Below are 14,604 nucleotides of genomic sequence, written 5' to 3'. Positions count from 1 at the left end.
CTGGGATTGCAAGCATGAATTGCTATACTGGATTGAATATGTTTTCTAAACTGCTAGTTATTGTTTACTTTTAGACACCATTCCATGTATAAATGTATTACTTTAGTAAATTTCACAGTAATCTGGTGAGGGAAGTTATTCCCAGTCTGCAGATCAGGAAATTAAGCAATAGAGTTACAGTTTGAAAAGTTACTTGGGATTACAAGATGAAAACTGTCTCACAATCTCAGAGTCACACAACAAAGAAGTAGAAGAGCTTGAATGCAGACACCAAAGCTCTTCCTTTAGCTCTTAGATTTTAGTACTCTCTGTTTACTTCATTGAAAATCTGTAGAGGAACTTTAGCATAAAACACTTGTGAAATTCTATAGTTCTGTCCTGTATTGGGGTCATGCCAAACTAATTCTGCCATCAGTGGTGTTTGGAAACTTCAGAGGAGAAATTGTAATCTGTTGGTTCTTTTTCTATCCTGTCCATTTGGTGTACAACTTGCAGACCTCCTCCCGTTTCATCGTGCTTTGTCCATATTTAGAAGCCATTCGAAACCTGCACTTCTATAATCAGTTTTCAGTGCTGGAAGGGGCCTAGCCTTCAAGGCCTGTGTGATTTAGTTTGACCTTGTCTTTTTCACCTAATGGCTCTGCCCCACTACAGAGCTCCATGATCTTAAACAGATCTTTGCTTCTAAAATAACTTTTTATGACAGTCACAGTAGATTCTGTTTATTGTATAAAAAAAATCAAGGAATAAAAATTAAGCGGAGTTAAATCTTGGTGATGAGATTATGGGTTTATTTGAAATTTTTTCTTTTACAGAAATTTATGTGTGTGCAAGTACAGATACATGTAAATAGTTTCACATTAATTTATAGTTGAGGATATTTGCTTTAGATCTAAAATCTACCTTTATTCTAATCATTCCTCTTATGCTTGTCTTTGTTGACTACTTTAGGTAAGTTGTTTGACTCCTGAGCATCATTGTTTTCATTATTAAGTAGACATGTAGCAACTTGACATAAAATAAACTCTCAGTGGTAGCAATTCTCAGTTTCTGTATGGCGCAATAATCTAGAATTGTATTGATTGGACAAATTTTTGATCTTTCTGGACTTTGTTGATTTGTATAAGCTCTCTTATGTTAAAATCTATAGTTAGGGTCCAGCAAGATGTCTTGGTGCAGGAAGACACTTGCCACTTAGCCTGATGACCTGGGTTAAATAGCTCTGACCTCCACATTCGAGCTGTTACAACTTCCCTAATGAAGCATAAAATAAATGTAAAGAATTAAAATATGTACTTACGACTCAACCACGGGTATTTAGTATTAGACACAAGATTAGAATTCAGTAATTCAGTCTCTGTCCCAGAAGCCCATGCTGTTTACCAGTCTATAATTCTATAATACTGCAGCAGCTATCACTGCTGCTGTGAACCACTTATTGATGGGACTGGTATCTTTCAAATGTTCAAGGTAGGGAACTAGGGAAGCAATTTCTAATTCATGAGTTAACTATATATTCAGTTTTGCTAAAGATTTGCATCTTATGTTTATTATTTCATGTAATCCTCATAGTTGCCCTGTAAGAGAGTCATCATACCCTTTCCATATAGAAGGATGTTGATGTTTAGTCACTATTAGGTGACAGAACCACAATTTGAATAAATCAATGTAATTCATTTGCTCTGTACTCTGTGCCTCTAGATTACCCCAAATTTTTAATGTCTGTTTTATTTTCTATGCATATCCTGAGCTTTACTTTAAAGTGACCTTTTTGTTGTTTATAGAATAGGTTGCAGTTGTGAATTGCTTTCCAGAAGTTCTGGGCTAACCTTGCTTGATTCTATTCTTAGACTCACTCATGCAGGACTGTGAGATCCTGCCTTCTATGATAAACTGCTTTGAGACATGGACATATTAGAAGTTTTTCTTGGTTACAATTTACTTTTAATGCATAAGCTATGATTCTCCAAACTTTGATTTTCATACCCAGTCACAAAACAGTTTTTCAAGGATTTACCCACAGCATATGTATTTGTAAATTATGTATGAGTTTAGGTAGTAATTTATGTTGTAAAGTACTTAACACTGTAGGTTAAATAAGATGAAGTATGTCTGTAGTTACTTTTCTATTGCTTTGAAGACCCACCATGACCAAGGCAACTTATAAAAGAAAACATTTAATTGGGAGCATGGTTACAGTTTCAGAGGGTGTGTCTATGAGCATCCTAGGCATGGGGTGGGAACGTGGTGACATGCTGACAGCATAGCACTGGAGCACTAACTGAGAGCTTGTATTTTATCTGCAAATTGGATGCAGAGAATACTAAAGACTGGGGCTGGCGTGGACTTTTGAAACATCAGGGCCCACTCCCAGTGACATACACCCGCCAACAAGGCCACACTGACTAATCTTTCCCAAAGCAGTTCCAGCAGCTAGGGACGAAACATTCAAATGTAAGAGCCTACATGGGGCATTCTCATTCAAACCACCACAAGGTGAAAAGGTCAAATTTTCATGAAACCCAGTAGATATTATATATTCTACCTTGATAACCACTGGCTTAGAATAATATAGAGGACATTAAAATTCTAATGTTATGGTTGTTTGACAGAGTGCATTGAGAGCTGTAGATGAACAGTATTGAATAAATCTGTGCAGTGAATATTGTAGGCTTGTGAAATGCTGCCTTGTTCTTTCAACTAGCATAAACACAGAAAGTGGCGTGAGTGAGGACCCAGTAGACTAACATTCAGTAGACTAAAACAGGAATGTTGCTGCCAGTTTGAGGCCAGAGTTGGCTACATAATGAGTTCTAGGCCAGCCTGGGCTACAGAATAAAAGGAAAGAATAACATAACTATGTTTTTATTATGAGGTCTATATAAATTCTAAGTAAACTGAAAATACATTAATATACTGATTTAAAACAATGTAGCTATTCAAATAAATCTTAGCATAGTGTAAGAAACACAGTTTGAGGCCAGAGTTGACTACATAATTAGTTCCAGGCCCATTGGAATGGGTTTAGGGGTTTATGTTGGTATTTTTCCTTAGTGTAGTCCCTCAGATATGTGTGCAACCATTCTAGTTTTAGCTTGATGTGAAAATAAAATGCTAATTGCATTTTCAGTTATGTTAAATACCTGATTTTGGGAGGCATTTGTACAGATTACAGTTCTTGGAATATTAGAGTCAAGATACATAAAAGACCAGCTGGTTCAGGTTTTTCAGTTTACATGTGGGACACTGAGATCCAGAGAAATTTCACAAGTTGTCAAAGATCTTGTGTTAGGGATTAAAAGCTTTTTTTTTTATAAAAAATGAACATATGGGTCAAATATTCTTTATGAATGATTTAATATTAAGGACATCTAAGTTCTAATAGCACACTTGTTTCAAGTAGGATTCAGTATAATCAAATAATTATAAGCAAGAGTTTGGGTAATTTCTTAGAGTTTGTTATCTGATTTCACTGATAATTGGAAATATATCTTACTTCATATACTAACTTTCATTTCTCTTTTTCTTCTAGAATGTCTTGATTGTTGAAGTAAGTTCTGCATTTACTTTTAATATACTGTTTAAAATTTTCTAAATTAGCATGTATCGTAATAAAGTTAAGCAAGGGATAAAAATGTTTTTGTTTTAATGGGGAACTTGTGGGGTATTTTTTTTTTTGGATTTTTTGAGACAGGTTTCTCCGTAGCTTTTGGTTCCTGTCCTGGAACTAGCTCTTGTAGACCAGGCTGGCCTCGAACTCACAGAGATCCGCCTGTCTCTGCCTCCTGAGTGCTGGGATTAAAGGCGTGCGCCACCACCACCCGGCTGGGACTTGTGTTTTCTAATGACAGAGAAGTCATGTACAGTATGACATGCCTGGAATCGCACATACTCAGGAGGCTCTTGAATTCTGCTTAGGTTAGCCTGGGTTACATAATAAATTTGAAACCAGAGAGTCCTTGTTTTTTTTTTAATATTTATTTATTATGTATACAATAGTCTATCTGTGTGTATGCCGAAGGCCAGAAGAGGGCACCAGATCTCATTACAGATGGTTGTGAGCCACCATGTGGTTGCTGGGAATTGAACTCAGGACCTTTGGAAGAGCAGGCAATGCTCTTAACCACTGAGCCATCTCTCCAGCCCCAAGTCCTTGTTTTTAAAAACAACAAAATAACAACAAAAGCACAAACAAAAAAGGATAAGTGATGTTATTTGCTGCTCATGGAAAAGTTACACACTTTCTATTGGTTTTGATTTTTTTTTAAAAAGTAGCTATAACTATATAGAAGGGTATGTGTATATATGTGATTTACTATCCTACATTTTATTTTATGAAACATAAGATTCTTATTTCATCTTAAATAATGAGTATCAAATATTCTTATAAAATATTTATAGTTCATGTGTTATTTTCTGTTTGCTATTATGTCCTTGAGTATTTTGTATATAGTATCAGTAAAGTTTATCCAGTGCTCACTTTGCCAGTTAACTACTGTAAATGATGTAGAAACAAGCACAGGAAGGGCAAACAGATTACCAAGTTACCAGGTAGTGAGTGAAGACTTAAACCATCACTTTCTGAAGCCCATTGCTTTTCAGTGTGATCCCTAAAAAACAAAAGGATCAGCCAAAAACATACTGATGAAAACCAGCGAGCTTTTCTTGAGCAAACCTTGAGCTGATTCTGATGCATACTAAGCTTTAAGAACCATCGATTTACTCAGCAGTCACTTTCTTATTAAGACCTTCTTTGCCTATCCTACATAAAATCTTACATTTCCATGTCAGCTTCCTATCCCTTTCAATACTTTTTTACTTACCATTGTCTAACAGCCTACACACATACCCCTTTATTTTTTGTGGCCTTCCTATTTCATATCTGTCTGCCTTACTGAACTCTATACCTGTTGGTGATCATCCTTCTACCTTGACGCTAATCCTCAATTCTTCAGTAAACATTTTAATAGGTTTTCCCATGTGGTTTCAGAATACATAACTAACCTTGTTTCCATTATTTTTCATTTTCTTTATACTTTCTACATTTTCCAGAACATTTTTCTATCATTTTTCTGCCCCTAGTTGCTTATTCATTTTTGTAATCTCTTTGTTTCTTTCTGCTTTTTGTAATACTTATTTTTGTGCATGTGTTTTGAATGTCTTGAGTATATATGCATGTATGTGCAAGTATGCATGCCTGTGCACAGATACAGAGACCAGAGAGGATGTGTGCCCTTTCTGTTGCACTGTCTATTCATTTGAGACAGGGTCTCTCTCTGAATCTGGGGCTCGCATTTTCTTACATCTGCTAGAAGCCAGCAAACTCCAGCAATCCTCCCACCTCTTGCCTTCTCAGACCTGGGTTGCATCTGGGAGCAAGATGCCTGGTTTTTATGTGAGTACTGAGATCCAAACTCCAGTCCTCATGATTACACAGCTAGTATACTTAACCACTGAACCACCTCTCCAGCATGTATTTTGTTTTTTAACAAAGGAAATTTTATTTCTTTGTTTTTACGTGTGGTGCTAGGAATCAAACCCAGAGCATGCTAAGCAAATGTTCTACCACTAGGCTTCACCCTCAGTTCTTTGTTTTGTTTTTTGTTTGTTTGTTTGAAAAAGAGGTAGCTAAATAGCCCAGGCTAGACTCTTAACTCCTATCTGCCTGCCTGCACCTCCCAAGTCAAGTGCTGTGATTATAGGCATCTACCATCATCCTCATCCCTTCACTCCCTCTCTTTGCCTTATTCCATCTCTGCTCCCCTCTTCCCTCTATCCTTCCTTCTATCCTTCCTTCTTTCCTTCAGCAGGATCTTGTTGTACAGTTCTTTTATGACACTAGGTCTTAGTGTAGCCTCATCTGGACTGGGTCTCACAGTGTGGACCAGGATGACTTGCCTCTGCCTTCTGAATGCTACCATTACAGTTGTGTGCCACCATACTTGGCCTCCAAGCTGGCTTTTAACCCATTGTGCAACCTGTGCTGACTTTGGACTCATGCTTCTCAGATGATAGAATTACAGGTGTATACTACCATTGTTCAATTAGTAATTCTTTTCTAAATTTTTTCTTTAGTTTTTTATTTTTATTTTTTTATTTTTTATTTAGTTCTTTGAGAATTTAGAGCAATGCATTTTGATTATGTTCACTCCCTCTTCCCACTCCTCCCAGATGTCCTCCCTTTTCTATCTACCCAACTTTTTGTGTCTTTTTTTAAAAATCTAAGAGTGCTGCTCTTGGATGTGTGGCCTTCACCAGAGAGTGGTCAACCCACCAGGAGCCATGTCCTTAAAGAAAACTGACTCTCCTCTCACAGCAGCTATCAGTTGCTAATAGTTCTTTCACTGAAGGCGAGACATGATGCCCACCTCCTCTCTCCACACTGTGATTTTGTCTGGCCTGACCCTGCACAGGTTTGGTATATGCTTTCTCAACTGTGATAAGTACAACTAACTGCTATACTGTGTCAGAAAACATTGTTTCCTTGTACTTATCCACCACTTTTGTCTTTTCTTTAATGAAAAATGTTTGTTGCCAGGTGGTGGTGGTACATACCTTTAATTCCCAGCACTTGGGAGACAGAGGCAGATGGATTTCTGTGAGTTCGAGGCCTGCTTGGTCTATTAGAGCTAGTTCCAGGACAGCTGGGGCTGTTACACAGAGAAACCCTGTCTCGAAAAACCAAAACCAAAAAACCAAGAAAACAAAAACAAAACAACAGCAAAAGTTTGTTGCCAAGTGGTAATGGCACAAGTCTTTAATCCCAGCACTTGGAAGGCAGAGGCAGGCAGGTGGATCTCCATGAGTTCAAGGCCAGCCCGGACTACAAATTAAGTTCCAAGGTAGAGAAACCTACACAGAATACCCTTATCTTGAAAAAAAAGTTTGCATGGTACCACATTATGCTCATGGAGGTCAGAAGACAACTGTGTATAATAGGTTCTCTCCTTCTACCTTTTACGTGGAAACTAGGGGTTGAATTTAGATCACTAGACTTACATGGCAAATGACTTTCCCCACCAAGCCATCTTAATGGCCCTTACTTATTTTTTTAAGCACTATAAAAACATCTTCATTTCCCTACAGAGAAAATCAGTCCCCTTAGCCTTCATTTCTTATTTCTTCCTTTACCATCTCCACTTTCTAAGATTTGTCTATTGAGGACTTAACATATAAATGAAATTACATAGTAATTGCACTTTGTGTCTGGCTTCTTTCACTTATTTTCTTAATTTTTTAAGGTAGGGTCTCACTCTGTAGCCCTGGCTGTCCTGAAACTAGCTATGTAGACCAAGCTGGTTTTGAACTATAGCAGGTGTGTACACACACACCGCACAAATAAAAATATACTCAGGATTATATAACTCCATAAGTTCCTTGTGTGAATGTCCAAATGAGGGACAGTTTCATGTCCTACTACATAGACTTCTCCTAGCATGACAGCTCACTTCTTCGAAATTAGCAGGAGAATTCTCTTTTTAGCCTGCTGAAATTATTCTATATCTTGTTACATTCATGGATCCCGATCACCTCCAAGAGGGAAAAGTTCTTCCAGTGTGTACTCCAGGGGCCAGTAATTTTGGTGCCCATCAATATTCTGCCCGCCTTACCATAGAATATTCATTTTCGCAAGTCTCTAATCCTGATATTTCTTGTGGTTCACGTTGCTTTATGGATTTTATTTGTTTTCTGATACTGTTTTTTAAATAGTACTCAAGATCTGTGGCTCTGCAGATCTTAAACAGATGCTTTACCCCTGATAAAGTCATTTTATATAGTAAAATTTAGTAATTTGGATGCCTTAAAACATAATACAAAACACCTTTTCTCCCAGTATCAGAATTTTGGATGAAAGAGTCCCTATCTTGAAATTACAAAGAAAAAAATCAATATACTTTTACAGAATTGTGCATGGTGATTTATGCCTGTCATCCTTGCTATCAGGAGTCTAAAGCAGGAGGATCTTGAGTTTAAGGCCACCAACATGAGCCATATAGCTAGACTAGACCCTGTGTGAAAAACAACAGAAATATTTGTGTATGTGTGCTGTGTTTACTTGTAACTATTTTAAGTCATTGTTTTTTACCTTGCTACACCTGTGCAATCTAGTTCTTGGACTAACATTCCCACTACTTGCTGCGAGCCAGATGGTTACAACTTCCAGACTATCTCTTTGTGTGAATTGTTAGGTTTTTTTTGTATGTGCTGAAAAAATGATGCCATTGTGCCATGGAATAACAGAACATTGGGGCTCTAATATTTTGTGTTTGTATAATGACTAATTTTAAAATTGTGCTGGTTTTATTTATCATTAATTGTCTCTTCTTTTTGAAAGGATATAATTGACACTGGTAAAACAATGCAGACTTTGCTTTCCTTGGTCAAGCAGTACAACCCCAAAATGGTTAAGGTCGCAAGGTATGTATGACATTTTAAAGTAGAATGTTTTCTTCATTTGGAGCACTGAGTAGTTGCTTCTTTGTAAGGAGAAATGCTTTCAGCTCTCATTTTATCGTTAAAAAGTAATGTGAGATCTTAAAACTTAGATAGCATCCTTTGTAATTTTATTGTGTTTTAATAAAGCCCTTCATTATAGTCAACTCCTTGTCTAATACAGTAGATATAAGGCCTTGGTTTCAGAACCACCGCAGACACTAAACTCCCTAGATATTCAAGTCCTTCATGAGAAATATGTCAGAAGGACTGGTGAGATGGCTCAGTGGGTGAAGTCAACTACTGCCAAGCCTGATAACCTGAGTTTAAACCGTAGGACCCACATGGTGAAAGGAGAGAACTGACTCCTAAAAATTTTCCTCTGACATCCATGTATATACCACGACACATGACCCCAACCCACATACAAATAAATAAATGTAATTTAATTTTTGAATGTCAAGAGTGTGTGCACAGAATCTATGCATATTTTCACATATACTTTAATACATGTTACAGTGTTAGTTAATGTCATATAAATAATTATGCTGAATCATGTAGGGAAATATTTATGTTTTTAGTATAGTTAGAATGTGTGTGTTTGTGTGTGTGTGTGTGTGTGTGTGTGTGTTATGTGCAGTGTATAGGTGAGTACACACGTGCACATACACAAAGTCCAGAGCAGGACTGGATATCTTCTTCTGTTGCCTGAGACAGGGTCTCTAGCTGAGCTGTAAGTTCAAAGTTTTAGCAATGCAGGCTGTTTGGTGGGTGAGCTTTTGAATCTATCTCTAACCTCACAGCTCTGGGGTCACAAACACATACAGCCATGGCCGGCTTTTCAGGTGAATACCGGAGGCAAACTTGAGTGCCTGTGGCTTGCAGACCAACTTGATACACAGTTTTTAGATACAGAACTCTCACACATATGTAGAATCAAGTAATAGTTGGTTTGCAGTATGTTATTTATGTCAAACTTGTGCTCAGTAGCATGAGAGGATCTAGAGTCACCTTGTGAAATGGAAACCAGTGATACCAAAGGTGATACCCACAAGGGGTGGGCCCTGAACATCTGGATCTCCTGGAGTCGAGTGATGGATAAGGCATCCTGTTTTGTGTCATTGAAATTTTACAATGCCTACTTCTTTTTCTGAAGCAGTACCACATCTTCCTTGCTATATACCTGGATGTTTGATTTTTGCTTTTATAGTTCTTTCTGTTTTTATCCTTAGTTATAATTTGATCCTATAGCACTTGTTATATCCACTTTACAGACGAGAATGTTGAAGCATTGGGAATTGCCCACAGACACAGAGCTAATAAGCTGTAGGGAGATGATTTGAATACAGGGAACCTGCTCAGTTGATGCTTCTGTTATTTTAAGTTAGATTTTGTTGTTGCTAAAAGTAACATATTTATTTTGTTGCTGTTACATTTTGCTTTGTTTTTACTTTTACAATTTCATTTTGATTTAAAAAATCTTGGACTAATCTGTGGTTTTTGTGTAGAAGAAAGTTCATGTCTTTTTTCTTTTTTCCCCTGATTGATTGATTGTTTCTTAAAATTTTTTAATTACACTTACTTATTGTGGCAGAGATGTGGGCATGTGGCACATGTACTTCTGTAGGTCAGAGAACAGCCTGGGGAGTTGATTCTCTCTACCTTGTTAGTCCTGGGTGGTGGTGGGATACAGTTGGCAGACTTGGCAACAATAGTCTTATCCACTGAGCCATCTCTGGGGACCAAGTAACTGGCTTTTACAAAGTCTTTTTAAAGGATCAAATTATCTGAGTAAAGTCTTTGAATCTCTATAATTCTAATAAAGCCTATTAAGGAGTTTATGTTCATGAACTTTTCTGATAGATGGTGGAAATTTTTGTTTTGCTGGAGGTGAGATGTGCTCATAGAATACTTAGGTAATTTTTTTTGGATAATGTAGTTGTCTTTGTTTTTTTCCCAAAATAAAAATTAGAAAGTTGTTACGTGATATGAATATAAGATAGTATGGCCACTCTAGAAAAGTTTCTTTAAAAACTGTACACGTGCTGGCTGGTAGTGGTGCATGCCTTTAATCCCAGCACTCGGAGGCAGAGGCAGGTGGATCTCAGTGAGTTCAAGGCCAGCCTAGGCTATAAGAGCTGGCTCTAGGATGGTCTCCAAAGCTACAGAGAAACCCTGTTTCGAAAAACCAAAAAAAAAAAAGAAGAAGAAGAAAAAGAAAAGAAAGAAAGAAAAAACCTGCACATGTAACTACTAGAAGGCCTTACAGTTTGTGCTGAGTGCTTATCCCTGAGAAGGGAAAATACATGTTGATAGCCAGGCATGGTGTTTCACCCCTGTGATCCCAGCATTTGGAAAGCGGAGGCAGGAGGATCACATTGAATTTGAGACACACAGCCTGAGCTTTCATGTCTGTCTCGTACTACCCTACTCAAATTTGTACATATGAATGTTCATAACATCATTTTGTGATAGCCCAGAATTAGAAGCAACAAAACTTTAATAAAACTGTAGTACACCTATACCATCAAATCAGCAGTAAAGAGGAACTGTTGATATACAACAGTCCAGATGACTCTTACTGGAGCTGTACACTCTAAGCAGTACATAAAGCAGGCATTTTGCTCTGTTTAAACTGCTTGCTTACTTGCTCCTGTTTCAACATACCTAAAATCCCCTATTTTTCAAGGGTATTATAATAAGACACCCCCCCCCAGAAGCAAAGTAATAAAACTGTATGATTCTACTTATATAACCTACTTTGAAATGGCAGAGTCATACAGATGAGAACAGATTAGGGGTTGCCAGGGGTTAAGGGAATATAGGAGGTAGCTTTGCATGATTCAAAGTATCTTGATTATGGTGGTGATTAGATAAATTCACGTGTGATTAAAATTGCCTGAACTACACAGAAAGAGATGAATTTATATAAAATTGGTGAAATCTGCACGCAGTCACTTAGTTCATCAGTGTCTGTGTCTTGATTTGATAATCAAGTCTCTGGGTTCAGTCTCCACTGGGGGGGGATAAAAGGTTTTTTAAACGCATTTGTTTCATAGGCTAAAGTTCCCGTTTGTGAGCCAGTTATTAAAAGTCTTGATGAAAGAGCATTTCTTACCCATGCCCTTTAAAGTTTAGGGGTTGTATTTCAAGGATTCTGGATCTGGATCCCTTATCTTTTCATCTTTGCTTATTGGCACCCCCGCCCATTCATCCTCCTCAGTAGCTGTGTTTCAACGGACAAGTGAGTGTTAGTATTCTGCTCTTAGAAACATCTTGCCAGTTTCCAGGTAGAGATCAGTCAGGTCCTTGTCTTTCATGTGAACTCTCCATTTCTGTCTTCCTAACCATATTCTAAATGTAGGCGGTACTATTTAAGAACACTTTTCTTTTGTAATGCTCTGTTGTCTTTCCATATCTCACATGTAATATTTGTAATTAACAGCTTGCTGGTGAAAAGGACCTCTCGAAGTGTTGGGTATAGGCCAGACTGTAAGTAGATGCTCTTTGGTCAGTCATTTTTCCATCTTATAACTGAAAAATTGTGAAATGTCTTAGAATTACTTTAGAGAACATGTGTAAAAAAGGCATATTTTCAAGTATTAGATTTGAAAATGCTATTTTTTCGTATCTAATTAGTAACTGTGATTCTTTACAGTTGTTGGATTTGAAATTCCTGACAAGTTTGTTGTTGGATATGCCCTTGACTATAATGAGCACTTCAGGGATTTGAATGTAAGTAATGCTTCTTTTTTTTTTACTCACTCTCATTTTTCAAAAACCCACATAAAAATTTAGGAAAGGGAAGAATTTTTTTCTCCCAGCATCTTGTAATTTGACCAGACTGCTGGTTCCCATTAGTCACAAAGCTGTATGTAGTCAAGTGCAGACGTCCTTAGAACAGGAACGTGGCCAGGTTAGGGTGACACTACTTGCTGGCTGAAATAGCTGAACAGCTTTAATATACAATAACTGTCTCACTGTTACATGATAAAGATGGTCATAAGTGAGAAATAACAATTCTATTTAAATCTTGTAATTGACTCTACTTTAGATACCTGCTTCCCACTCTGGAGGCAAGAGCCCCTTAGGTGAGTTTATGAACATGGTCCAGGAATAGTTAAGACTACATGGATAGCATTATCTAAAATGCGGGTTTTATTTAATCTTTTTAAAATTACTTACCCTGAACCCTATTTTTTGGGGAGGGGTTCTTTGAGACAGGGTTTCTCTGTATAGCTCTTACTGTCCTGGAACTCCTTCTATAGATCAGGCTGGCCTCAAACTCACAGAGATCCACCTGCCTCTGCCTCTCCAGTGCTGGGATTAAAGGCATGTGCCACCACCTGGCTACACTGGCCCCATTTTGATATGCCTTCAATGCTCAGCTTTATATGTTTTTCAAAGTTATATAGTAAGAAAGAAAAAAATCACACTAATGGAACATATTTCTGCTTTGTTTTCAAAATGTGTTCTCTTCAAGTTACTGTTCCAAATTACCTTGTTTGGTAGGAACCCAGACAATGTAGTAGTATTCTCTAATGCTGTTCTTGCCTCTCCAGAATACATTTTTCTAATATGAATTTCTTTTATTTTATAGCATGTTTGTGTCATTAGTGAAACTGGAAAAGCGAAATACAAAGCCTAAGACAAGAGTTCAAGTCGAAATCTGCAAAACATAGGAGTCCCATTGATGTTGCCAGTCAAATTTAGCAAGCATTCTAGTTCTGCGGCTATCTGCTTAGGAAAACTTTTTGCATGAACCTTATAAGAATTTTATGGATTTTTTTATTTTTAGAAATTTCAGTTGCTGCATTCTTGAAGTTTTTATTTGCACTATGAACCTATAGGCCAACTATTGGTTCTCTTTGGTAGATTGTCACTTACCTTGTGAACAAAATAAATCTCTTAAATTACCACTATTAAATAGGACTCAGATTGTATGTGTAAGAAGCATTTACAGAGAAAGATATATTAGTTTTTTAATTGGTATTTTAGTTTTTATATATTCAGGAAAGAAAGATGTGGTTGAATATTGTTAACTATACCACCATGTGTTTAGAACAGTCTGAAGCACTCAGTTTCATGTCAGTAACCATCTAAGAAGTTTTGCTCAGTAGAATAAACATATGTTTCAGAAGTGTTGACTGTATTTTCCCACTTGGATTAGTTTAGTGAATCGTTGTCAACAGTTTCTTTTAAATGCAAATAAATAAATAAATTCTAAAAAATTACCGCTTTTTGAGTTCTTTAATGTAAAAGTTCTTAAACTAAGGTCTGTCTCTTATAGAGCTCTACGTGCATATCATTTCCCTATAAATTAACTTGATACAGTTTTCCATTGGTTACCTTTTCCTTAAGTTTTAGTAGCTAATGTAACTGTAATCCTCACTGAATATTGCAAGTAATGATTATCTGGTAGAATGGTTTGGTAGATTTAGGGAAGCTCCTACCTTCTTGAGATTATAAATTACAGACACTCAGTACTATTTACTACACTTTCCTCTGTTAAAAGAATACGGCTCTTGGATTTCTGAGAGGTTGTTCAGACTGCAATTTGACCTACAAGTTTGTTTTCAGACATGTCCTGTTACCTTCTTTGTGTAGATAAAGCTTTATTAACCAAAGAACAATAACAATAAAACATTGTTTTGATTTTTGGGAGTAAGAGAAATATTTTAAGCCCCAAGTGCTATTTGCTTTTCTGCTGTAGTGAGATATGAAGTAGGGAGCTTTAAATACCAAGTAAGAACTTGCTGCGATCAAACTGGTGGGATGGATCAGCAGGTAAAGGCTTGCAGGACCACCTGCATGGTAGAAGGAGAGGGCGCCTGCAGGTTGTCCTTCCACCATCACAAGTGTGGCTGCATGCACCTACTAAGCTGACAAAACAAATGTAACTAAGTAAAAAAAAAAAGCCACAGTCCTAGAGCTTCCTAGTTTATTAAAAGCATTTCATTTCTGTTTTCTCATTCGTTCTTCATGGCCTGGTGTTGCCATTTGCAGTTGCACTGTCAAGAATAACTGCTGAGCCCTTTCCTCCCTCAGGTGTCACCCCTTGAGGACCACCTGGCTACTCCACACCCACCCCCCTCAGCTGAGCCTTCTTACTCTCCTTTATGTTGCACTATCACCTCTGTTGGTTGAGTCATGCGAGATGACCCTTTTTTG

General features: G+C 37.3%; 1 protein-coding gene across 1 annotated transcript in view; it reads left to right on the top strand.

The window, feature by feature from the left end:
* LOC121437529 (hypoxanthine-guanine phosphoribosyltransferase) overlaps nucleotides 1–13,578 on the top strand; it is a 36,377-nt gene extending 22,799 nt beyond the window's left edge. Inside the window, exons 5-9 of the mRNA XM_041637395.1 lie at nucleotides 3,533–3,550; nucleotides 8,336–8,418; nucleotides 11,879–11,925; nucleotides 12,092–12,168; nucleotides 13,034–13,578. Of these exons, the coding sequence (XP_041493329.1) occupies nucleotides 3,533–3,550; nucleotides 8,336–8,418; nucleotides 11,879–11,925; nucleotides 12,092–12,168; nucleotides 13,034–13,081 (273 nt within the window). The 3' untranslated portion in view covers nucleotides 13,082–13,578. The remainder of the gene's footprint in view (nucleotides 1–3,532; nucleotides 3,551–8,335; nucleotides 8,419–11,878; nucleotides 11,926–12,091; nucleotides 12,169–13,033) is intronic.
* The last annotated feature ends 1,026 nt before the right edge of the window (nucleotides 13,579–14,604 follow it).

Source organism: Microtus oregoni, unplaced genomic scaffold (genome assembly GCF_018167655.1).
Source record: "Microtus oregoni isolate MIOR12 unplaced genomic scaffold, Mior012 000052F_ref0000163, whole genome shotgun sequence".
NCBI classification, from domain to species: Eukaryota; Metazoa; Chordata; class Mammalia; order Rodentia; family Cricetidae; genus Microtus; species Microtus oregoni.
The sequence above is the reverse complement of the archived record's forward strand: the minus strand, read 5'-3'. Positions and strand labels throughout refer to the sequence as shown.